The sequence below is a fragment of the Euleptes europaea genome, chromosome 16 (genome assembly GCF_029931775.1).
Source record: "Euleptes europaea isolate rEulEur1 chromosome 16, rEulEur1.hap1, whole genome shotgun sequence".
Classification (NCBI taxonomy): domain Eukaryota; kingdom Metazoa; phylum Chordata; class Lepidosauria; order Squamata; family Sphaerodactylidae; genus Euleptes; species Euleptes europaea.
In genome coordinates, this window is record NC_079327.1 from 33,893,346 (window position 1) to 33,913,019 (window position 19,674).

General features: G+C 42.4%; 1 protein-coding gene across 1 annotated transcript in view; it reads left to right on the forward strand.

Moving 5' to 3' along the window:
* VWA3B (von Willebrand factor A domain containing 3B) overlaps window positions 1-19,674 on the forward strand; it is an 82,872-nt gene that overhangs the window by 18,014 nt on the left and 45,184 nt on the right. The window contains exons 8-13 of the mRNA XM_056862166.1: window positions 6,131-6,247; window positions 8,560-8,750; window positions 12,253-12,407; window positions 14,040-14,178; window positions 14,431-14,562; window positions 16,115-16,213. Of these exons, the coding sequence (XP_056718144.1) occupies window positions 6,131-6,247; window positions 8,560-8,750; window positions 12,253-12,407; window positions 14,040-14,178; window positions 14,431-14,562; window positions 16,115-16,213 (833 nt within the window). The remainder of the gene's footprint in view (window positions 1-6,130; window positions 6,248-8,559; window positions 8,751-12,252; window positions 12,408-14,039; window positions 14,179-14,430; window positions 14,563-16,114; window positions 16,214-19,674) is intronic.

The window sequence follows — 19,674 nt, forward strand, 5'->3', positions numbered from 1 at the left end:
GATATCCTGAAGCTGCAGTCCTGAACGCTCTTCCTAGGAAGTAAGTCCTATTGACCTTGGCGGTTCTTGCTTCCAAAACCATGCTTAGAGTTTGTCTCCTGGCAGTTTGGTAGCCAACGTGTGAGAAACTTTCTGCTGGGGTTCAAATAGTTCAGTAATAGCTTAGCATGATTACCGGTGTCTCATGACAGATAACATTACAACCAGTGATTACGGGTAACATTCTGCATATCTTCAGATAACAATAAACAATATTTTAAATAGCTAGCAAGCATCGACTGCAATTATTTTATTCAGTATATAGTATATGTACATACTTTAGTATGCAGATGATCATGGCCAAAAGAATGAGTCATGAAATAATTTCAGTAAGGCAAAAGGCTCCATTTAAAATGGTGTTAATCTCTATTTAAAGTGCAATGCAGTGCAGGGGTGCTTCTCCTGTGAACATTTTAATGAGAGTGTTGAAGACAGGGCCACATAAAGCTGATCACTACCCTGTGGTCTGTGGGAAGGAATCATGAGAATTGGGTGACTGGTGTCACTCCTTCCTGTGGAAATTACTAGAGTGTTGTGATGCCCCACCTCATGCAATTTATTATCATGCTATGCCAGTAGTATATGAACTGTCCTTAACACTTTTAAAAATCCATGCTTCTATATAAAAACAAGTTTGGTTAATTTATAATTGACTTCTTATTTTTATAGAAGTAGTCTAGCATGATCTTAGACCTCCCCCCAATAACCCACTGAACAAAGGTGTACGATTTCATCTTGATTATGGTGCCATACAATTTTAAGCACACATCCATTTTATGAGATCCAGGATTAAAGCACTATTATTGGAAGAAATCTGAACATGGAGAAATAACCTTTTTACTCATTCTAATATTGAAAAGAAATCTCATGGAAAATAGTTAAAACAGGTGTTACAAGAAAACACCCACCATAACTTTAGTTTTAGAATGTATTCCTGAAGGAGTCGCCAGTGGTCTGAAAGGAACTAACTGAGGCAGCCCACTCCCCCATTTTGGTCAGGGCTAATGAAAGTGTCTTGAGGGGGAAGGCAAGGAGGACCAGGGATTTCATACCATGGACTCCTAAGAAGATAACAAATGGCCTAAGAAAGTTGCTACTGTTTGTTGTTCTGTCCTATCCCATTTTAAAATGGCAATCTTCCTGGGGTGTCAAGGTAATTTTTTTGTTTTGTTGCTGTCATGTTACAGCTAACTTAAGGTAACCCAGTAGGATTTTTAAGCCAAGAGACGTTCAGAGATTGTTTGCCATTGCCTGCCTCCACATCAGGTCCCTGGTATTCCTTGGAGGTGTCCCATCCAAATACTTGAGGTCGAGGCTGAGAGTGTGTTACTGGCCCAAGGTCACCCAGCAACCTTTCATGGCAGAGTGGGGATTCGAACCTGGGTTTCCTAGATCCTAGTCCGACACTTTAACCGCTATACCAAGCTGGCACTCCTAGGTAAATAAATGTATTAAATTTTAAAAAGTGTCTGTATTACAAGGGTGCCACAAAGGCTTGCTTATTTGTTCAGGCATTTATATGCCACTTGCCCTGTGGCACAGAGTGGTAAGCTGCAGTGCTGCAGTCAAAAGTTCTTCTCACGACCTGAGTTCGATCTCGACAGAAGTCGGTTTCAGGCAGCCGGCTCAAGGTTGACTCAGCCTTCCATCCTTCCGAGGTCGGTAAAATGAGTCCCCAGCTTGCTGGGGGTAAAGGGGAGATGACTGGGGAAGGCAATGGCAAACCACCCCATAAACACAGTCTGCCTAGTAAACGTCGGGATGTGATGTCACCCCATGGGTCAGTAATGACCCGGTGCTTGCACAGGGGACTACCTTTACCTTTTTTCTCCCCACTGGGAACCCAAAGTGCCTTACAGAAAGATATAATTTAAACAACTAAACAAAAGAGGGAAAAGAAAAATATAGAACACAAACTCCGAGGCAGGTCCTAGATCCCTGGTCAGCTGACTGACAGCCACAGAGTTTGCTTTGGGGAGCAATCCCAGGTAGGTTTACTTGAAAGTAAGGTCCATGTTATTCAATGGGGCTTACTCACAAGAAAAGCTCTTAGGATTGCAGCCATAGCCTGCTATTACCTCATCCCCCCCCCCACAGCTTCTTCTTCTCAGATACATACTGACACTAAACATAGAGGTTCCATTTTGCTTAATGGCCAATGGATCTTGCTTGGCTTTCATTAATTTGTCTACTTCTTTCTTAAGGTGTTCTAAGGTGTAGCCACTGATACATTTTACAGTAGTGGGTTCCATAAACGAATTATTCATTTTGTGACGAAGTACTTTATTTTTATTTTCCTCAGTCACCTTAATCCTGAGTTTTAGTACTATGAGGATCATCTTGCTTTTCTTGGATGGAACTTCAGGTAGATTTTAGAAGACAGTTAAACTGTCATTTCCTGGTGATGGCTGCTGGCCAGTAGTGATTGGATTCCATGGTTCTTAAGCAGCTGTACCCAAAGCAAACTTGAGCAGCCAGAGACTGAAAAATATTGAATTATTGGGTTATTGAGGATTGGGTTATTGATATTGGGTTATTGAGGATTGCTTATGTCAGTGAAATATTGGCATGCAGAGATTGCAGACAAGACAGTTCTGAGAAGTGTTGATGAGATAAAAGCCGCTATGATTGAAGTCTCTTTGGAAACTATGCATCTAACTGGTAATTTTATTAATTAGTTGGATTAATTTTAATGTGTTGTGTTTGTTCTCCATACTATCAATACAAGCTCCCTAATTGCTCACATTATCAGCCAGCATGGTGTAGTGGTTAAGCCAGCGTGGTGTAGTGGTTAACAGCGGTGGCTTGGAGTGGTGGAGTCTGATCTGGAGAACCCGGTTTGATTTCCCTCTCCTCTACATGAGCGGCGGAGGCTAATCTGGTGAACTGGGTTTGTTTCCCCACTCCTATACATGAAGCCAGCTGGGTGGCCTTGGGCAAGTTACAGCTCTGTTAGAGCTCTCTCAGCCCCACCTACCTCACAGGGCGTCTGTTGTGGGGAGGGGAAGGTGATTGTAAGCCGGTTTGAGTCTCCCTTAAGTGGTAGAGAAAGTTGGCATATAAAAACCAACTCTTCTTCTTCCCTCCAGAGGTATATGAAGTAGAGGTTCTGCAAAGTCTTCATACTTGTGCTTAGTTGGAAAATAATGACTTGCTGGGTAGTTTGGATAAAATGTGCAGTGGGTTCATCCACATGCAAACAGAAAATGCAGAGAATAAGAAACCACTTTTGTGGGTAGAAATCTGTATTTTGGAGATGGAAATCTGTATTTCCTATAAAAATTTGTTTTGGGCTGTTAGACAAGTATCAGCTTTTTAAATATCTCCCCCTCATTTTAATCCTGCGCTTTCCCCCCTAAGAACTGCAAGGTATATGGTTCTCCCTTCCTCCATTCCTTTTTGTGAGGTCATTTAGTTTAAGAGACCGAAGGTTATCCATGAGCTCTGTGCCCGAGTGGGAACAGAGACTTGGTCTCCTCACTGAACATGAAAACATTAACATGTTTGAATAATTAAAAACAGTTTAAATTATGAAATAATTCAATAAAAACACATAAACATACAGAACCAGAGAGAAGGGCCAATAACCATTATTGGGTGGTATGCAAAATGGTCACGTCATGAGACGACAAGAGTCACTGGAAAAGACAGTCATGCTAGAAAAGGTTGAGGGCAGCAGGAAAAGAGGAAGACCCAACAAGAGATAGATTGACTCAATAAAGGAAGCCACAGCCTTCAGTTTGCAAGATCTGAGCAGGGCTGTCAAAGTTAGGACATTTTGGAGGACTTTCATTCATAGAGTCGCCATGAGTCGGAAGCGACTTGATGGCACTGAACACACAACATGCAAAATGAAACAAAAAAGTCTCCACCCATTGGTGGAGGATGATAGAAGACAGACGAGTCTCCCTGGGGAGGGAATTCCAAAGTTTTGGTGCCATGACTAAGAAATCCCTTTCTTGAATTGGCCCCCATCTAGCCTCAGATGGCAGGGGAAACTGAGCAGTTGAAACTGAAAACAATTGGAGTGAACAGGTAGATCCGTAGGGGAGAAGGCAGTGTTTAAGGCATGTTGGTTCTAGGCTGTAGAGGGCTTTAAAGGTCAATACCAGCATCTTGAATTGAGCTCAGAAGCATATTGGAAGCCAATGTAGATGGAAGAAGACTAGAGTGATGTGGTCTCTATGACCCACTCCAGTCAACACTCTGGTTGCAGCATGCTGTACCAACCATCCATCTGTTTGGCATGATTTTTTTTACATAAAAAATGAACATGTCATGTGTACTGTCCCAAAAACAACAACAAAAAAGGGTGGGGGGAATCTGATGGAACTCAACCAAAATGCTGATTCCTAATTAACAATAGAATCCTTGAAGGAGTGTCCCAGGAGATGGCAGTATACAGTAACACATTGCCATTACGTAGTAACTGGAGAGAGAAAGAGGGAGATCTGTTGTCTCTGTAAGAACTGATGAATGGGCAAAAGATGCACATGTTCTTGTCAAGCAACTCTTGCTTATGCCTGATATATGCAACAGTTTGATCAATTAAAAATGACAGCTGAACATGTTACTTTCAGCTTTGTGGCCTCGTCCTAACGCTTGCTCTGCCAGCGACAATTTCTTAAAGTTGTTCGCATGCACTGTGGCGCCGTGAAAGCATCATAAACAGTGACATTGTCCTGGCATTGAAAAGGAGTTATGCTAATGTTGCTGGCAGGTATTGCTGGTGCTATTTTAATACTAATACAATCACAGTCTGTGATTGCTTTGCCAGGAACAGCAGGCTTGCATGTATTCAAGCTCACTGCACAGAATAATGTTAAGGATTCGGGTTTTTTTTAATAGCTGGGGCCTTCTTCGTTTTGCTTTATTTACTTTTGTCTTTGTGTTCTTTCTGTATCCATGCGAAGACCTCTGAGAGCATCATTTCCCAGGATGCATTTTAATTCGTATGTTTTTTAAAAATTCAGCTTGCAAAATACCACCGTTGCAATAAAGAGAGGCCTCTATAGTGCAGCCACCCCTGAGGGTTTATATGTGGGTTGGCATCTCTTTTAAAAAAATATTTTTTATTAATTAACGAAAAAACAATTTTTTTTACAAACAATACAATTCCTACATATTCATACATAGAACCATACATACAGTATATCAAACCTATGAAATGCCATATATTAACTGTTTTCTATAACAGCTAGGTTATTGAAAATATCCAGATCGAAAGACCGTATTATTAAAAACTCCGGTATCCCTTGGTTGAAATATTGTATACCACCTAGTGGTTTTTAAGATTATTCCTGCTTATTTTGCCTGCTCTTTAACATCTGATCTACAATTTTCTTTAAGTAACCAACTTTTGCTCTAACCCTATATGTTTAACATGACTACATACATGCTCATGCTAAATCTTATGTTTGTACTATATAACCATTTGACATAAACATCTCTTTTGTATGTTTTTGTGCACACAGTACTTCTCTGTGGGATCTCTTATCAGTGGTGGTCAGACCATCCCCTGTCCACTCACCATAATCATGCCCTCCGTGCACTTTTCTTTGCCTCATGGGAATGAACGAGAACTATTCAGTTATTTGGGAGTAAGTCAAGAGGTGCAACCTGGGACCTGCAGCCACCCACTTCTTCCCTTTGAGCCACTGAGAATCAGCCCTCCCCCCCACTTCTATATTATGATTCTTGATCATGTTACAGCATGACCGAATGTTGGCAAGAAGTTTTATATATGATTCCATGCTTCACTAACAATAATACTCTCAATGTCAACATTATTTTCTGGTTTACGGACTCTGGGTACAATACAGAAAAAGACAAGTGTGCCTAAACGCCACTAAAACAAAAACTTCAAGGAAATACAAAAGTAGTTCAGTTTGCTATCCAAAATGTTTTTAGCCAGGCCTGTGTTACCTTGAAAGCATTTGCTCCTGGATAAACTCAGGGAAAATCTACGGCAATTGCTCAGAGCTGCTAGATGATTATTCAGTGAACATGAAAAACAAGCAAACCAGCCAACAGGAGGGAACTCCAACAGTCACCTCCGTTTCTGTACATCTCCCATTTACTCTAAAAATAGGAGCAGGTGTCAGAGAAGACGTGTTCTTGATCTGGAAGGAGCTGGAGGAAGCTAGGAATACACAGCTGCAAGTTCAGAGAATTTTGGTGGAGTTTGAGGAGTCTGAATCAGCTAAAGGTATGATTAAAAAAACTTCTGATAGCATTGTAATAATGTTAATAATAATGAACAGAGACAATCTATGACAGTTGCATTTTGTGAATAGTTAAAGTGGCCAGTTCTGAACATGTATCACTTTTAGAGATGATTTCCCACTTGTTCACCTGTAGATTGAAGAATGCTCGCTGAATGCCGTTGGCTGGCAGCCAAATGGGTAGGCATGCCACTGTCAGGTCCAAACTATAAGGGCCAAGCAAGATGCAACATTGTCCACAGGATCAACCCATGGACGCCAATGCCATTTTAAAAGGATACAAATATGATGTGAGGGCTCTATCCTGATTGGCCCCCCAGTGTGACAGACTGAAGCATGCTTGTTTCCCCCCCCCCCCATCTCCTTTCAAGTGCGGAAACGGCTGCAGATGGGCATTTTGGCACTTGAAAAGGTACAGGGGGGACAGGAATGTCTCAGTTCACAGAGTTGCAGGCCGAGCCAAGATCAGGCACTCAGGGCACATACAGAACCCTTTAAAATGGTGTCATCACCCACAGGTTGGATCTGGATGCAGCCACCACAAATTTAGTACGGCCCTAAGAATGTGGCTCTGCTATGTATCACGATTTCACATCTCCCCAAGTCTTTAGTGTGGTTGGCCTGTAGTCTGCTATGCTGAGGAGTAGGCAGGAGAGGAAGCCAGGAGCCAAGCTTATTGGCCACATGGCATAAGCATGCCTCAAACCTCTATGGCCTAGCTGTTGGTTCTGCAGGCTGGTCATCAATTGTTCGAGATGTTAATTAATGAATTTTATCTTTCGTTGTTCACATAACGCAGTTAAAAATATCACTGGAATTTGATCTGGGTACCAGAACAAGTTCAGTTTTTTTCCTGCAAAGGTGGATGTGTTAAGGAATGCATTATAGCAAACTCTCCTTATGCATATGTGGTTGATTAAAAGGCTGTCTATGCACCTTATAACATGTGCAGGCACAATGGCCTGACATGGCAAAATGCTGACCTGGACATCAGAGGATTCCTTTTTACCAGAACCCTCTCTGCTTAGGGTGATATTACTATATACAAGGGAAAAAGTGTGGTTTCCAGCTTTTAAAGAAAACAAAGCGAGTCTGTGGGGGATCATATTTTGAAAACTTTGTAGCATCCTTTGCAGCTTTCCCTGCAACTTTTCCTATATGAGTAGGAAGAATGAGAAAGATTGGGAGGGGGACGTTTCAAGAGAGAGGAAGGATGGGGTGGGTGGGAAACAAGCAAGCCTGTTTGAATCAGTCTTGATCAAGAGTTTGGGTTTGTTTGTTTTTTGAGTGGCAGAAAATAAACTGAAAGAAACCCAGGTCTAAAAAGAATCCCAGAGCTGTGTGCTTGGGTGTTCCTGCTCTACTACATCCCTACTTGTGTACCTGGGAAACCGATTAAGCAAAGTTGCACCTGCTCTAAGACCCAGTACTTTACAACGCCCTCCTGGAGCCAGTGTGATGTAATGGCTAGGGTGTTGGACTAGGATCTGGGAGACAGGTTTGAAATCCCACTCTGCCATGAAAGCTTGCTGGGTGACCTTGGGCCAGGCACACATGCATAGCCTAGCCTACCTCACGGGGTTGTCATGAGGATAAAATGGAGAAGAGAAGGATGTTAAATGTTCATTGATACGGCACGAGCCAGACAACAATAAATATATACACTTATAAAATAGAAAGTTATAAGGCACCTGGCATACTTTTATAACAATATAAAATTCCTTACATAGTGAGAAGTTAAAAGATTAATATTCATTTAAGTTTCCGAGGGCCATTCTATGAGCGAGTCTTACAAATGAATGCACAAAATTTAGCAACCTGCTTTGTGACTGAGGCATCCCCCTCCCAAAGTAAGTACTTGGTTTTTCCCTCTTCAGAGCTAGCAGTAATTTTTTTATGTGAGGGAACTATGAACTTTAGTCTAGCTTCCTCATTAAAGGGACATTTAAGGAAAGCATGTTCGACTGTCTATTTCTCCCAACTTGCCAGGGGCAGAGTCTCTCTGATCTCAGTACTTTCTTATATCTACCTTCTAAAATCACTGAAGGTGGGGCTGCACATCTTGCTAGCGTAAAGGCCTTCCTAAACTTATTCACCTCTAGCAGGGATAAATACTCCACTGGTGCTAGGACAAATCTAGACCTGTCGGGTGCCGAAGAGAAGGATGTAAGCTGCTTTGAGTCTTTGTTGGGGAGAAAGGCATGATATAAATCAATATTAATTGGGTTGTTGGGATGATGTATTTATAGTGAACTTGAAATCATCAAATGCTCATCCAGTCACATTTTCCCCCTAGTGACCAAAACTGACTATTCATCATGTGATGTCCAGGATACTGCGAGTTCCAAGATGTGGCTTCAGAAGAAGGGTTTGAAGGCCCAGAACCTAATGATGACCAAAGCGTTTGGTAGTCACACCTTTCGTCATGCAGATGGGGTTGTTGACATAAAAACCAAGCCAGAGAATGAATTTTTGCAAACTGATGCTGTAAGTCACTTACTTTTGGGCGTAAGGGGGATCTGTCTGGCTCCTTCGTTGACTTCTGATTGCTACAGATGTGCTGGTTATATAGTTAGGAAGCTTTGTTTGTTATTGTGATAGCCACCATTTTCATATCATTACAGAAGCTCTCCATTTGCCTCAAAATTGTTCAGCTGGTTTTTGACTCAGCAAGAGTGTTTTTTTTTTTTTTTTAATGTATATGAGCATCAGAGTATGCGGAAATGCTTGGCTCCCACAAGCTTGAAATCTTTTGGATGTAGGCAGGGACTTGGCTTAGCCAAGATGCTTCCACTTAGGTACTGATATATCCTGTGTGAAATAGAATTTCAAGGAAGCATCTTTCAAAGTAGAACTTGTAATGGTCTCTCCTATGGTGGAAGACATTTGGAAAAATGGGTTGGGTAGGGTATTTAAACTAATAAACCCTCCTTCAAGCATTGCTTTGAAAGTCTTTTCACTGTTTTGGCACTCTTACCTGACTACAGCACTATAGTTGTCATGTGGTGCTCATGCAGAAGAACAGCCAAGATTATGACATCTATTTTCAAGGTGGCTGTGAGGTTCCGCTTCCCTGACCTGGGGAACCTTGTGGATCCAGGTTCCTTCCCTCTGGCCCCTGGCAAACTTCCCGGGCTTCCTTGGTCTCAGAATGGTGCGGGCAGACAGCAATGCCTCTTTGAACCCCCTGGGCTGCATGCCAACTCCTTGCAGTCTGACCTGTCAGCCCCTTCTCCTCCTCGACCTTGGCCTCAGTCTGCATATATATAGGGGTTGCTCCACCCCCTAATTCCCTCTCCCCTCCTAGCCCTGCCCTCCTCTGAGGGCACATATAGGAGGCTGAGTTCCCCTCCCTTCCTGCCTCCCTCAGTTATCCTGCCCCACTCTGCATGTCGGCATCTCCACTTGCTGGGAGGCACTGACAGCCATCAGCTGATCGGCGGCTCTGCTGTCCCTGCCCAGATAGGGAGGCACTGCTGCACCACTGCTTGTGGAGCCTGGTGGCATGCCAACCCTGGCGGCATCTTCCTGGCATCCTTGGGGGGGGTTGGGCAGCGTGCTGGCTCCAGGAGCGTGCTCTGACGGCACGGCTCAGGTGAGTAAGGTGGTATTTGTCCCTCTTCCGTCTTCTGGCCGGCCGGGGTCCCCCCAGGGTATTTCACCTGGCTGTTGGGGTTGGGAAAGTCCTGAGCAGGAGGGATGAGCTCCTGTCTCAGGACAGTGGCAGTGCTTTGGCTTTGATATTGGCGCCTTCACCCTGATTATCTATTGATACGATTTATTAATTACATTTGTACCCTGTCTTTCAGTCTTATGGACCTTCAGGATGGTTCATGCGAACCAACTGAAATTAATCACACATCATAACAAGATGAAAGAACAATTAACTCAAAAGCTCATAATAAAACTAGTAACAACCAGCAGAGTAGAACAAAACAGTAAACCACAGAGGATCAGACAAATGTAGTTACTGATGTTGCTGCTTCCAGCAAAAGGAAACAAAAGACCAACATCTCATGATTTAATTCAACCTCAGCATGTGGTGGTTGGATAAAAGTGCAAAAAGGAATTTAAAAAGTTTGAACTCATTCAAGAAATTGAGCAAAGAAGGTGACTTATACTTCCCCTGTATTAGCTAACTGAATAAATGAAAGAGATGGTTTCATCTTCTTTAAGTTAATTTCAGTGTATTGATCTAGAGGTATAAAAAACAGAAGATTCCCTAATTCAGGGGTCTTCTTGAGCCTGCTGGCACACTTGGAATCCTGACATGACATGGTGGGTATGCAACAAAACGGCTGCCACGAAAATGCCTGCCACAGGAGCTAGAGCCAGACACCAAATGATTGCCACAGCGTAATTTCAGTAACATAGTGCAGATCCTTCTGCTGTGGTGCAGCTGCTGCCAAAGCAACATTTAAAAAACCTGTATAGCCAGTCAGAAGCCTTGTTGGGCAAAAGCCCTACCTTAGCCCTGCCTATTTCCTAAAAATTACTTGGTGGGCAACAGAAAAATCGTTGGTGGTCACTGTGACACTCATGGGCACCACGTTGGGGACTCCTGCTCTAATTCTTTTAGAACCTCTGAACTGACTTCCATTAAGTCTGTTTCAAGGTTCAGTTCTAGGTGCTGGTTATTTATTACCATTAAAGCTCTTCATGATCTGGGGTCCGTATATCTGAGGGACTGCCTTCCCTTGCCAGTGTGCATTCCTTGATCTGTCCAGATGTCATTGCTTTTCATTGTGTGCCCCACCCCTGAAAGTGTTTTTGGTTTCTGTGCAAGAATGGACATTCTCTGCTATTATCCTACAACTGTGAAATGGTGAGAAGATCCCCTACCTCCCAACATTTCTAGACTTCAGAGGGTTCTGGCTTTTAAAGAAGGTTTCTGGGTAAAGTTTTTCTTTTGAGGCATTGATTTGAATGATAAGAGCTGTACGTCATATTGCCTGTGACTGGGTTGGAATAGGTGTTGTAAAAGATCAGGGGTTGAATTAATCTCAAGCCCCACAGCTGTACCTGTTATCTTCTAAACATTCATAGGTCTAGGAGAACATGAAAATGATATTTTTATCACTACAGCAACACTTGTGGAATATAGGAGGTTTTCCGGGGTTGTTTCTGCATTGGTGGTTGCGTATAGGTGCACTTTTAAAATGATGGAACAATGCTTCAGGAAGGTCATGCCATGTGTAAACTTGGCAAGGAAAAATAGTAAATAGCACCACGCTGTATGACTATAATGGACATGTCATCCCATGGTGAGAATTTACCACTTGAAAATTCATTTGATTGCCTTCCATTCTGTGTTCTTCTGATGAAGATACTTTTTGAAACAAGACAATATACCAGATACCTGTCTACCTGTCCTTTTGATGGACTTAGAATGGATTTTCTGTGGAGGTGCATTTAAGTTAAGGTAAAGGTCCCCTGTGCAAACACCAGGTCATTCCTGACCCATGCCGACATTTCCTAGGCAGACTTTGTTTACGGGGTGGTTTGCCAGTGCCTTCCCCAGTCATCTTCCCTTTACCCCCAGCAAGCTGGGTACTCATTTTACCGACCTCGGAAGGATGGAAGGCTCAGTCAACCTTGAGCTGGCTACCTGAAACCGACTTCCGTCGGGATTGAACTCAGGTCGTGAGCAGAGCTTGGACTGCAGTACTGCAGCTTACCACTCTGCGCCACGGGGCTCTTGGAGGTGCATTTAGCACATGTTCATTAATATTCATGTGTGCTCCTTTAGAGATGCTTTTTGCATACATTTTTGTATATGTATTTAGTACATGTAAGTTTAAATCTGTCCCAATAATCATTATTCTGATTTTACAGAACTGTCCTAAGAAATTTCTTTGTTGGCTGATGTGTCCTGTTCATTACAGTCATACAGTGTGATGTTCTTTGGCATTTCTTTTTTGTACACATGATGCTCCCTTTTGGTGGTGTTTATGTGTAAAATCAGTGCCAAAACATTTTTCTCCTGTAGGAGACTAACAAGAAAATAATCCATGCAAAATACTGTGACAAGTTTATATATATGTACTTGCAAGATGGGACTATAGCCCATGTACATCTTGAGCCTAAAAAGTATTTGCAATATGAAGAAAGAATGAAGAATGCTCTCAATCAAATGGAAAGCAGGTTAGCTTACTTTCTACTGAAATCTTCTCTAAACTAATTTCTTTTTATCTATTTATTTCAAATATTGCTGTTCTAACCTTTCATTCAAATATGGACCACCTGGGCAATATATATCTATTATGCCATATTCACTACAAAAAGAAGTTGTATACAGACAACAGCTAGATAATTATACAAAGCAATAAAAAGAGAAGCAACAGTTCCAGATATAGTAAAAGCCATCACTAATGCCAATACAAGCACAATTATCCAAAAGCGTAAGCCGTGCTTACAAATGAAAGGGCCTATAAAAAAGGATTAGTATTCAATGAAAGGGATGGGGCCAGGTAGATATGTGGTGCTTCTACCAAGAAGGTCTTCTCTCTTGCAGTCACTCAACTTACTTTATACACTGGGGTCATGTGGGGGAAGGGCCTTTAAAGAAGAGGAAAAAACTGTCTTCAAAGTACTGACCCAGCTTAGCTTCCGAGATCTGATGAGATCGGGCTATACTATACCATCCCACATCCCAAACTAGCATTAAGCATTCTTAAGTCTCCGATAAGATGCTATGGAAGTAACAACAGAGTGTTCTAATTGAGAATGAATATATTCTAAACCTGAGATAAACAGTTTAATTTTATTACATGACATTCACACATCCACTTAACTCTTCTACAGTGAGGAGGAATGTATATTTTCCCCCTAACATGTTCTACTTCATATACTAATATATTATCCTATAGTAAAAGGACCAGCTGTTTTGTGGCTTTTGACCCCATCTCTAAGCAGGTTTTTTTTGGGTGTGTGTATGTTTTAATTGAAGGGTTTCATTTCAAAGGCATTGGGACTGGTCCCCAATTGCAGTAAATTGGGGAAGGGTCTAAGGTGTTGGGAGGCTGTATGACCAAATGTGGCAGAAAATTGTAATGCAAAAACACAATACCTAATATATGTTGAAGTGTTAACTGTTCAAATATGATTTCTTTTAAATCAGACCTCCAGGAGGTCTCTTGTCAAAAGGGGAAAATGCATAACAAAGTTATCAGGGGTCTGTGAAACTCAGAGGAATTGATGAGAAAAAGTAATTTTATGGACGCTTAAAACCATACCTGTATAATTGTACTCATGTACTATGATCAACTATGATCAGGAGCCCCGTGGCACAGAGTGGTAAGCTGCAGTACTGCAGTCAAAAGCTCTGCTCACGACCTGAGTTCGATCCCGACGGAAGTTGGTTTCAGGTAGCCGGCTCAAGGTTGACTCAGCCTTCCATCCTTCCGAGGTCAGTAAAACGAGTACCCAGCTTGCTGGGGGTAAAGGGAAGATGACTGGGGAAGGCACTGGCAAACCACCCCGTAAACAAAAGTCTGCCTAGGAAACGTCAGAATGTGACGTCACCCCATGGGTTAGGAATGACCCGGTGCTTGCACAGGGGACCTTTACCTTTTTTTTTTTTTACTATGATCAACACTGAATACATTTACATATTTGCTTGTATTAAATACACCGCATTTAAAAAAAATCTATGACTTGAATGAATATATTTGACCCTAATGGATTGGTGAGGTGGATTCAGAGGTAAGAGGTTGGAAGATTGCATTTCACACAATACTTTAAGCCTTTCATTTCACATTAACTGTTTTTGTACAGACTTCAGGATCTGCAAAAAGGGAGCAAAGCACTCTTTGGGGATGTAGTTGAAGATAACATTTATATTCTCATTGATACATCTCAATCAATGAAAAATAAACTGCCAGTTGTGAAGGAGAAAATACTTCAGCTTATCCGGGTGAGTGACAATTATTATTTTAGACACTAGGGTTGTGAAAAAAATGAATGCGTATACTGTGTTTTCCCGGTAAAACACTCATTGTTTCTTCATATTTGGGGTTGGGTGGATATTTTCAACAGGTTGTGAAGCAGAATTATAAAAAACGAATTTTTAATATAACTTCTAGAAGAATGCAGCAATTGATTTTCAAATTTAGCCGTTTTGATGTTTGCTTCTGTGAAGGAGAATTCAGCAGACTGTTTCTTGCAGGAACAACTACAAAACAAAACTCAGTTTAACCTTGTTAAATTTGATGCGGAAGTGATAGCTTGGAAAGAGAAACTTGCTGACGTTAATGAGCGTAATTTGGAGGACGCTTTGCTTTGGGTAAAAGGGCTGGAGGTAAACACAGAAATAACTTCAAGAAAACGTAAATAAGCCAATTTATTTAAGTACCCTGTATTCGTATATATTAATTTGGCTATCTGTATTGTATGAATTTATCACCTAATATGCCGGTGGCAGACAGACGTGTTTCTGTATATGTGTGCTGTGTTCACAGATAGTGATGGAGAGATGGCATGGTACAGTTCAGAAATTATTCCTTGATAAGTTTCATATGTGATTGTGAGGCTAATAGCCATGTCAGGAAAACTATTGTGACTGGGAAAAATAGTGGGCTGTGGGGGGGGGGGAGCATTTAATGTCCTCTCTTTCAGTGCCACTAGTCCAATAATGACTGTCCCCAGGTTGCTCTTAAGTAAAACATAAAAACACAGGGAGCTTTGATCATGAATCTCCCATTGCCCATTCAAAAACTTAATAGACTAAGAGTTGGATTTGGTCTTATGGGCCATTCTAACACATCCCCCAGCTCAATGTTGGAAATACAAAGCTAGAGCGTCCACAACCGATGGCTGCCCAGCCTCTGCTAAAAAAAACCTCCAGTGAGGGAGAGCCCCCTTGGTTCCATTATTGAACTGTTCGGAAGTTTCTTCTAATGTCTAGCTGAAATCTACTCTCCTATAAGTTAAGGCCACTGGATTCTAGTCTTGCCCTCTGGAGCAGCAAGGGTCAAGTCTTAGGTCTTTCCTATGTGTCTGCTCTTGAACTGTTTGAAGAGTGCCATAATGTTCCTCTTTTTCTAAATATGCCCAGTTGAACACATGAAGCTGCCTTATACTGAACCAGACCCTTGGTCCATCGAAGTCAGTATTGTTTGCTAAGACCGGCAGTGGCTCTCCAGGGTCTCAGGCTGAGGTCTTTCACATCACCTACTTTCCTGGTTCCTTTAACTGGAGATGCCAGGGCTTGAACCTGGGACCTTCTGAATGCCAAGCAGAGGCTCTACCACTGAGCCACAGCCCCTCCCACCAGTTCCTTCAGTCTTTCCTCCTAGGATGTTATATGTGAAAATACCCCAATTAGAAATGTGGAAATTTCTTAGGAAGAGTCCCTGAAGCAAGAGTTTACATTTCTCTTTCTCTCTCTCCACGGCTGAGCAGTTTTAGCCATCACCTGGCCATGCAGGAACATTGTATTGTAATCAAATACCTAAGAGTGTTCCATTCAATCCAAACAGCTCAATAGCCTTCAGTTTTGAGCTCCCCCATTGCTGTTCGTATTTAATGAGGTAATACATTTCATGATATACTTTGTCCTCCTTCTACCCAAAAAACCCACATCTGAGTAACATTGTTTTATTTGTATCTTCAAAGCATATTTGCCTTAAGTTAATCCCTTTCTTATAGTAATAACTGAATCTTAAAATGCCAGTTGTCACCTGTGTACTGAAACAATTATCCAGGATTTAGCATCTACCACATCAAGGCAGAGTTTTATAATTTGTATAATCCATCTCACCAGCACACTCAGTAAACCAACGTTGGGAGGTGTTCCACACATTTAACACTGTTAATATTTTCATTTCTCTATTTTTCCATTGACTGATTAGGTTGGAGGTTCTACAGATGCACTGACAGCGCTGCGGATTGCCTTCGATGATAACAAAACTCAAGCCATTTATCTTCTTACCGATGGGAGACCTGATCAGGTATCTATGCAAGAAGCAAACTGTGTCAGGGCAGTATGATGATGTAACACTGGCTATATGACAAGTCTCTGAAGAGGAGGGCTGGCTAGGATGACAGTCCAAGGAAGACACCAGCCTCTCCTCAACATCTTTTCTCCCACAACATGATTGTAGTGGAGACATCAGAAGAAGCATGATCTTTCAAGCCCCAGAGTAGTAGGTCCTAAAAAATTGTGTGTGTGTGTGGTAGTGGTTGTGGGGAGAAATGGAACAGGATTCTTAGTTGAACTATGATGAGCAGCATTGCAGAGACTGGAAAAATTAGCAGTGTTTGAGGGGAGGGTTGTGGTAAAAAATGCCATCAAGTTGCTGCTGACCTACGGCAGTCCCGTAGGATTTTCAAGGCAAGAGATGTTCAGAGGTGGTTTGCTATCGCCTGCTTCTGGGTAGCAATCCCGGACTTCCTGGGATGTCTCCCATCCAAGTACTAACAGGGGGCCAATCCTGCTTAGCTTCTGAGATGTGATGAGACTGAGCTAGCCTGGGCCATCCAGGTCAGGGGCGGGAAGGATATTGGGGAGTAAATTGATCAATGATGAGGATTTTAGAGGGCGGCAGTAAAAGGAAAAGCAGAAAAGCTTCCAGACCAGAACTAGACAATAAATCAAACTCGGGGCTGCTGCTGAAAACAGCAGCCACAAGTGCCGGCTCCACCTCTTTAACATCTAACTAAACTTTCTGTTGTGATGTCGTGGAATTCTGTATTTCTCTGTTCCCCATAAGAGGCAGCCAATGTTACGCAGCCGGGGAAGTGAAACATAGAATGTCATGACCTCACAACATAAGGTAGGTTCTACTAGACAATACAGATGGGGAGAAGGGAAACTGAACATGCAGCTTCTGCCTCTGCCTTATGAAGAGATCTTTACTTCATTCTTAAGCTTAAGAAATTTACCATAGAAGCTGCAGAGTTTGCTGGCTTTCCCAAATGCCTAGTTATGGGGGAGAGAGGATGAGTGATGTTCTGCTCTCCAAGCTACATTTGAAGCATCCTTTGAAGTGTTGTCCACCTTTTGAAAGAATGTTGCATTTATTATGCCTTTACAGATACAGGAAAATTAATATGGGAAATGAAAACTTACTGATTTTGATGTGTAATACAATAAATGTAGGAATATAGAAGTTGTTTCTCTTCAGATGGTCTTAATGGTATACACTGATGGTAGATAATTAATTGTTGACTTAAGCCTGTCATTGTTGTGGATTTTGTTCCATATGTCAGTGGCAAATTGTAAGATTCGTACAACAGCATCAATTGTGACTACAGTATGTGGTCACTATTGATCTCGCTAGCACAGTGGTGGTGAACCTATGGCACACATGCCAGAGGGGGCATCAGAGCCCTCTCTGTGGGCACGCGCGCCGTGTTCGCCTGTGTTCGTTACTAGAAAGCCAGAGGGATGCGAGGCCGGGCTGCTCTCCTCCATCTCTCCACACGTGCCTGAGGGCATTTCTCACATCACCTGCCCCTCTGCCCAGCAGCCCAATGGGGGCGCTTCTTCTCTCCCCTGTCACATGCGGCAGGGCAGCTCACATGCGAGGCGGCTCACATGCAGCGTGAGGGTGCAGCGCAGATGGCAGCCTGTTGAGTCTGTGGTGAAGGTGATTCCTGTGGTGGGGTTGGAGAGGAGCTAGATTGGAGGGGAGCATAGCTCACAGCGTGGCATACCTGGAGGGGAGCAGAGCGCCCGGGCCACAGCGCGGGCTTTGCAGCGCCTCCCACCTTTCAGTGAAATCCTCTACTAAAAGAGGAACACCCACTTACCCAGCATGTAAATAACCTGGTGAACTCCTTGCCACAGCTCTGTTATTGTGTTCTTCTTTTAAGACAAAAGATGTTAATGTATAAGTTGTTTTTTCTAAACTAAAACCTCAGTATTCAGGTTAAATTGCCATGTTGGCACTTTGCAATAAATAAGTGGGTTTTGGGTTGCAGTTTGGGCACTTGGTCTCTAAAAGGTTCGCCATCACTGCGCTAGCATATTATTATCAAAATTGCACTGTAAATATTATCGTGGAAAATTACAGTTTATAACAGGGGTCCTCAGCCTTTTTAAGCCTGTGGGCACCTTTGGAATTCTAACACAGGGTGGAGGGGTGCAACCACAAAATGGCTGCCACAGGAGGTGGAGCCTAGGAAGTGAGGTTATTCATAACTCTAATAGTAACACTTTTATGTTTCAGGAAGGAACTGTGTTTAGCAGGATGCCTTTTAAAATGAATAGATTGTTTTAAAATATTTTCTTGCATACACAAAAAGTATACATGTTGAGCTAGTACCTGCCAGTATCTGTCTTCATTTTTCAGGCATCTGACCTAACTTTCCGCATTACATGAGCTGGGCCTAATCCACACATGGCCCCTCCCACTTGCTAAAAACACTTGGCAGGCACCTGGAAAGGTGTTGGTGGGTGCCCCTGGTTTATAACGTAAATGAAAAATAAAGCTTTTATATACATATCTGTAAATTGGCTTATAGATGGCTAGCCTGATCTCATCAGATCTCAGAAGCTAAGCTAGGTCAGCCCTGGTTAGTATTTAGATGGGAGGCCACCAAGGAAGACCAGGGTTGCTGTGCAGAGGAAGGCACCGGCAAACCACCTCTGTTAGTCTCTTGCCATGAAAACCCCCAAAAGGGGTCGCCATAAGTCGGCTGCGACTTGACGGCACTTTACACACACAAGTTGGCTTGGATCTGTAAGATGGCTTGGATATTTGAAGAATTTTACATGTAGCAGTGTTTTTAGATTGAATGTCTATCTGACTTGGTAAATTAATGTAAAGGAAGTTGCCTTACAATGGTCTATCCAGCCCAGAATTTTGATTGGCAGTGGCTCTCAGTCTTACCCAACCATTCTTCCTGAGATCCCTTAAAATTAGTTTTGCCATTGATTATGCCTAGGACCCATATTATCAACGTGAAACAGGTGTTCTACTATGGAATAATGGTCCACCCCTAAATTCACCAGGGTCACCTTTGTTTTGTCTTGATGGTGGTTTGCTCTGCTCACTGCTATTCATTCTGTTACATAATCAAGAGTCCAGCAAGCATCTTGGGAATGGAGGGGTATTCCCCCTATCTGGAAAGCCACCGCAGATGGTATAGGAAGTGAGCTGTGCACACTGCGCAATTGATTCTGATTGAATCTGCCGTGCAAAACAGCTTGGACCAGTTCATCCTGAAGCATCCGAAGTACCTGCACTGGAGGTGCTGATGAGAGAAATTAAAGCTATCTGTATAAGGCTGTCAATCCCTAAAATGCAATTATCAGTGAGAAGTATTCCTATTGGCATTATTGATAGTTATGGCTGAAATCAATAAAGGCTTTAATACTTTTGTTATACCTTGCTTAAGAAGAAGTAGCATCTGTCAAACATGCTTTGGATTTCCTGCATTAAGCCGTGACCTATAAGGTCCCTGA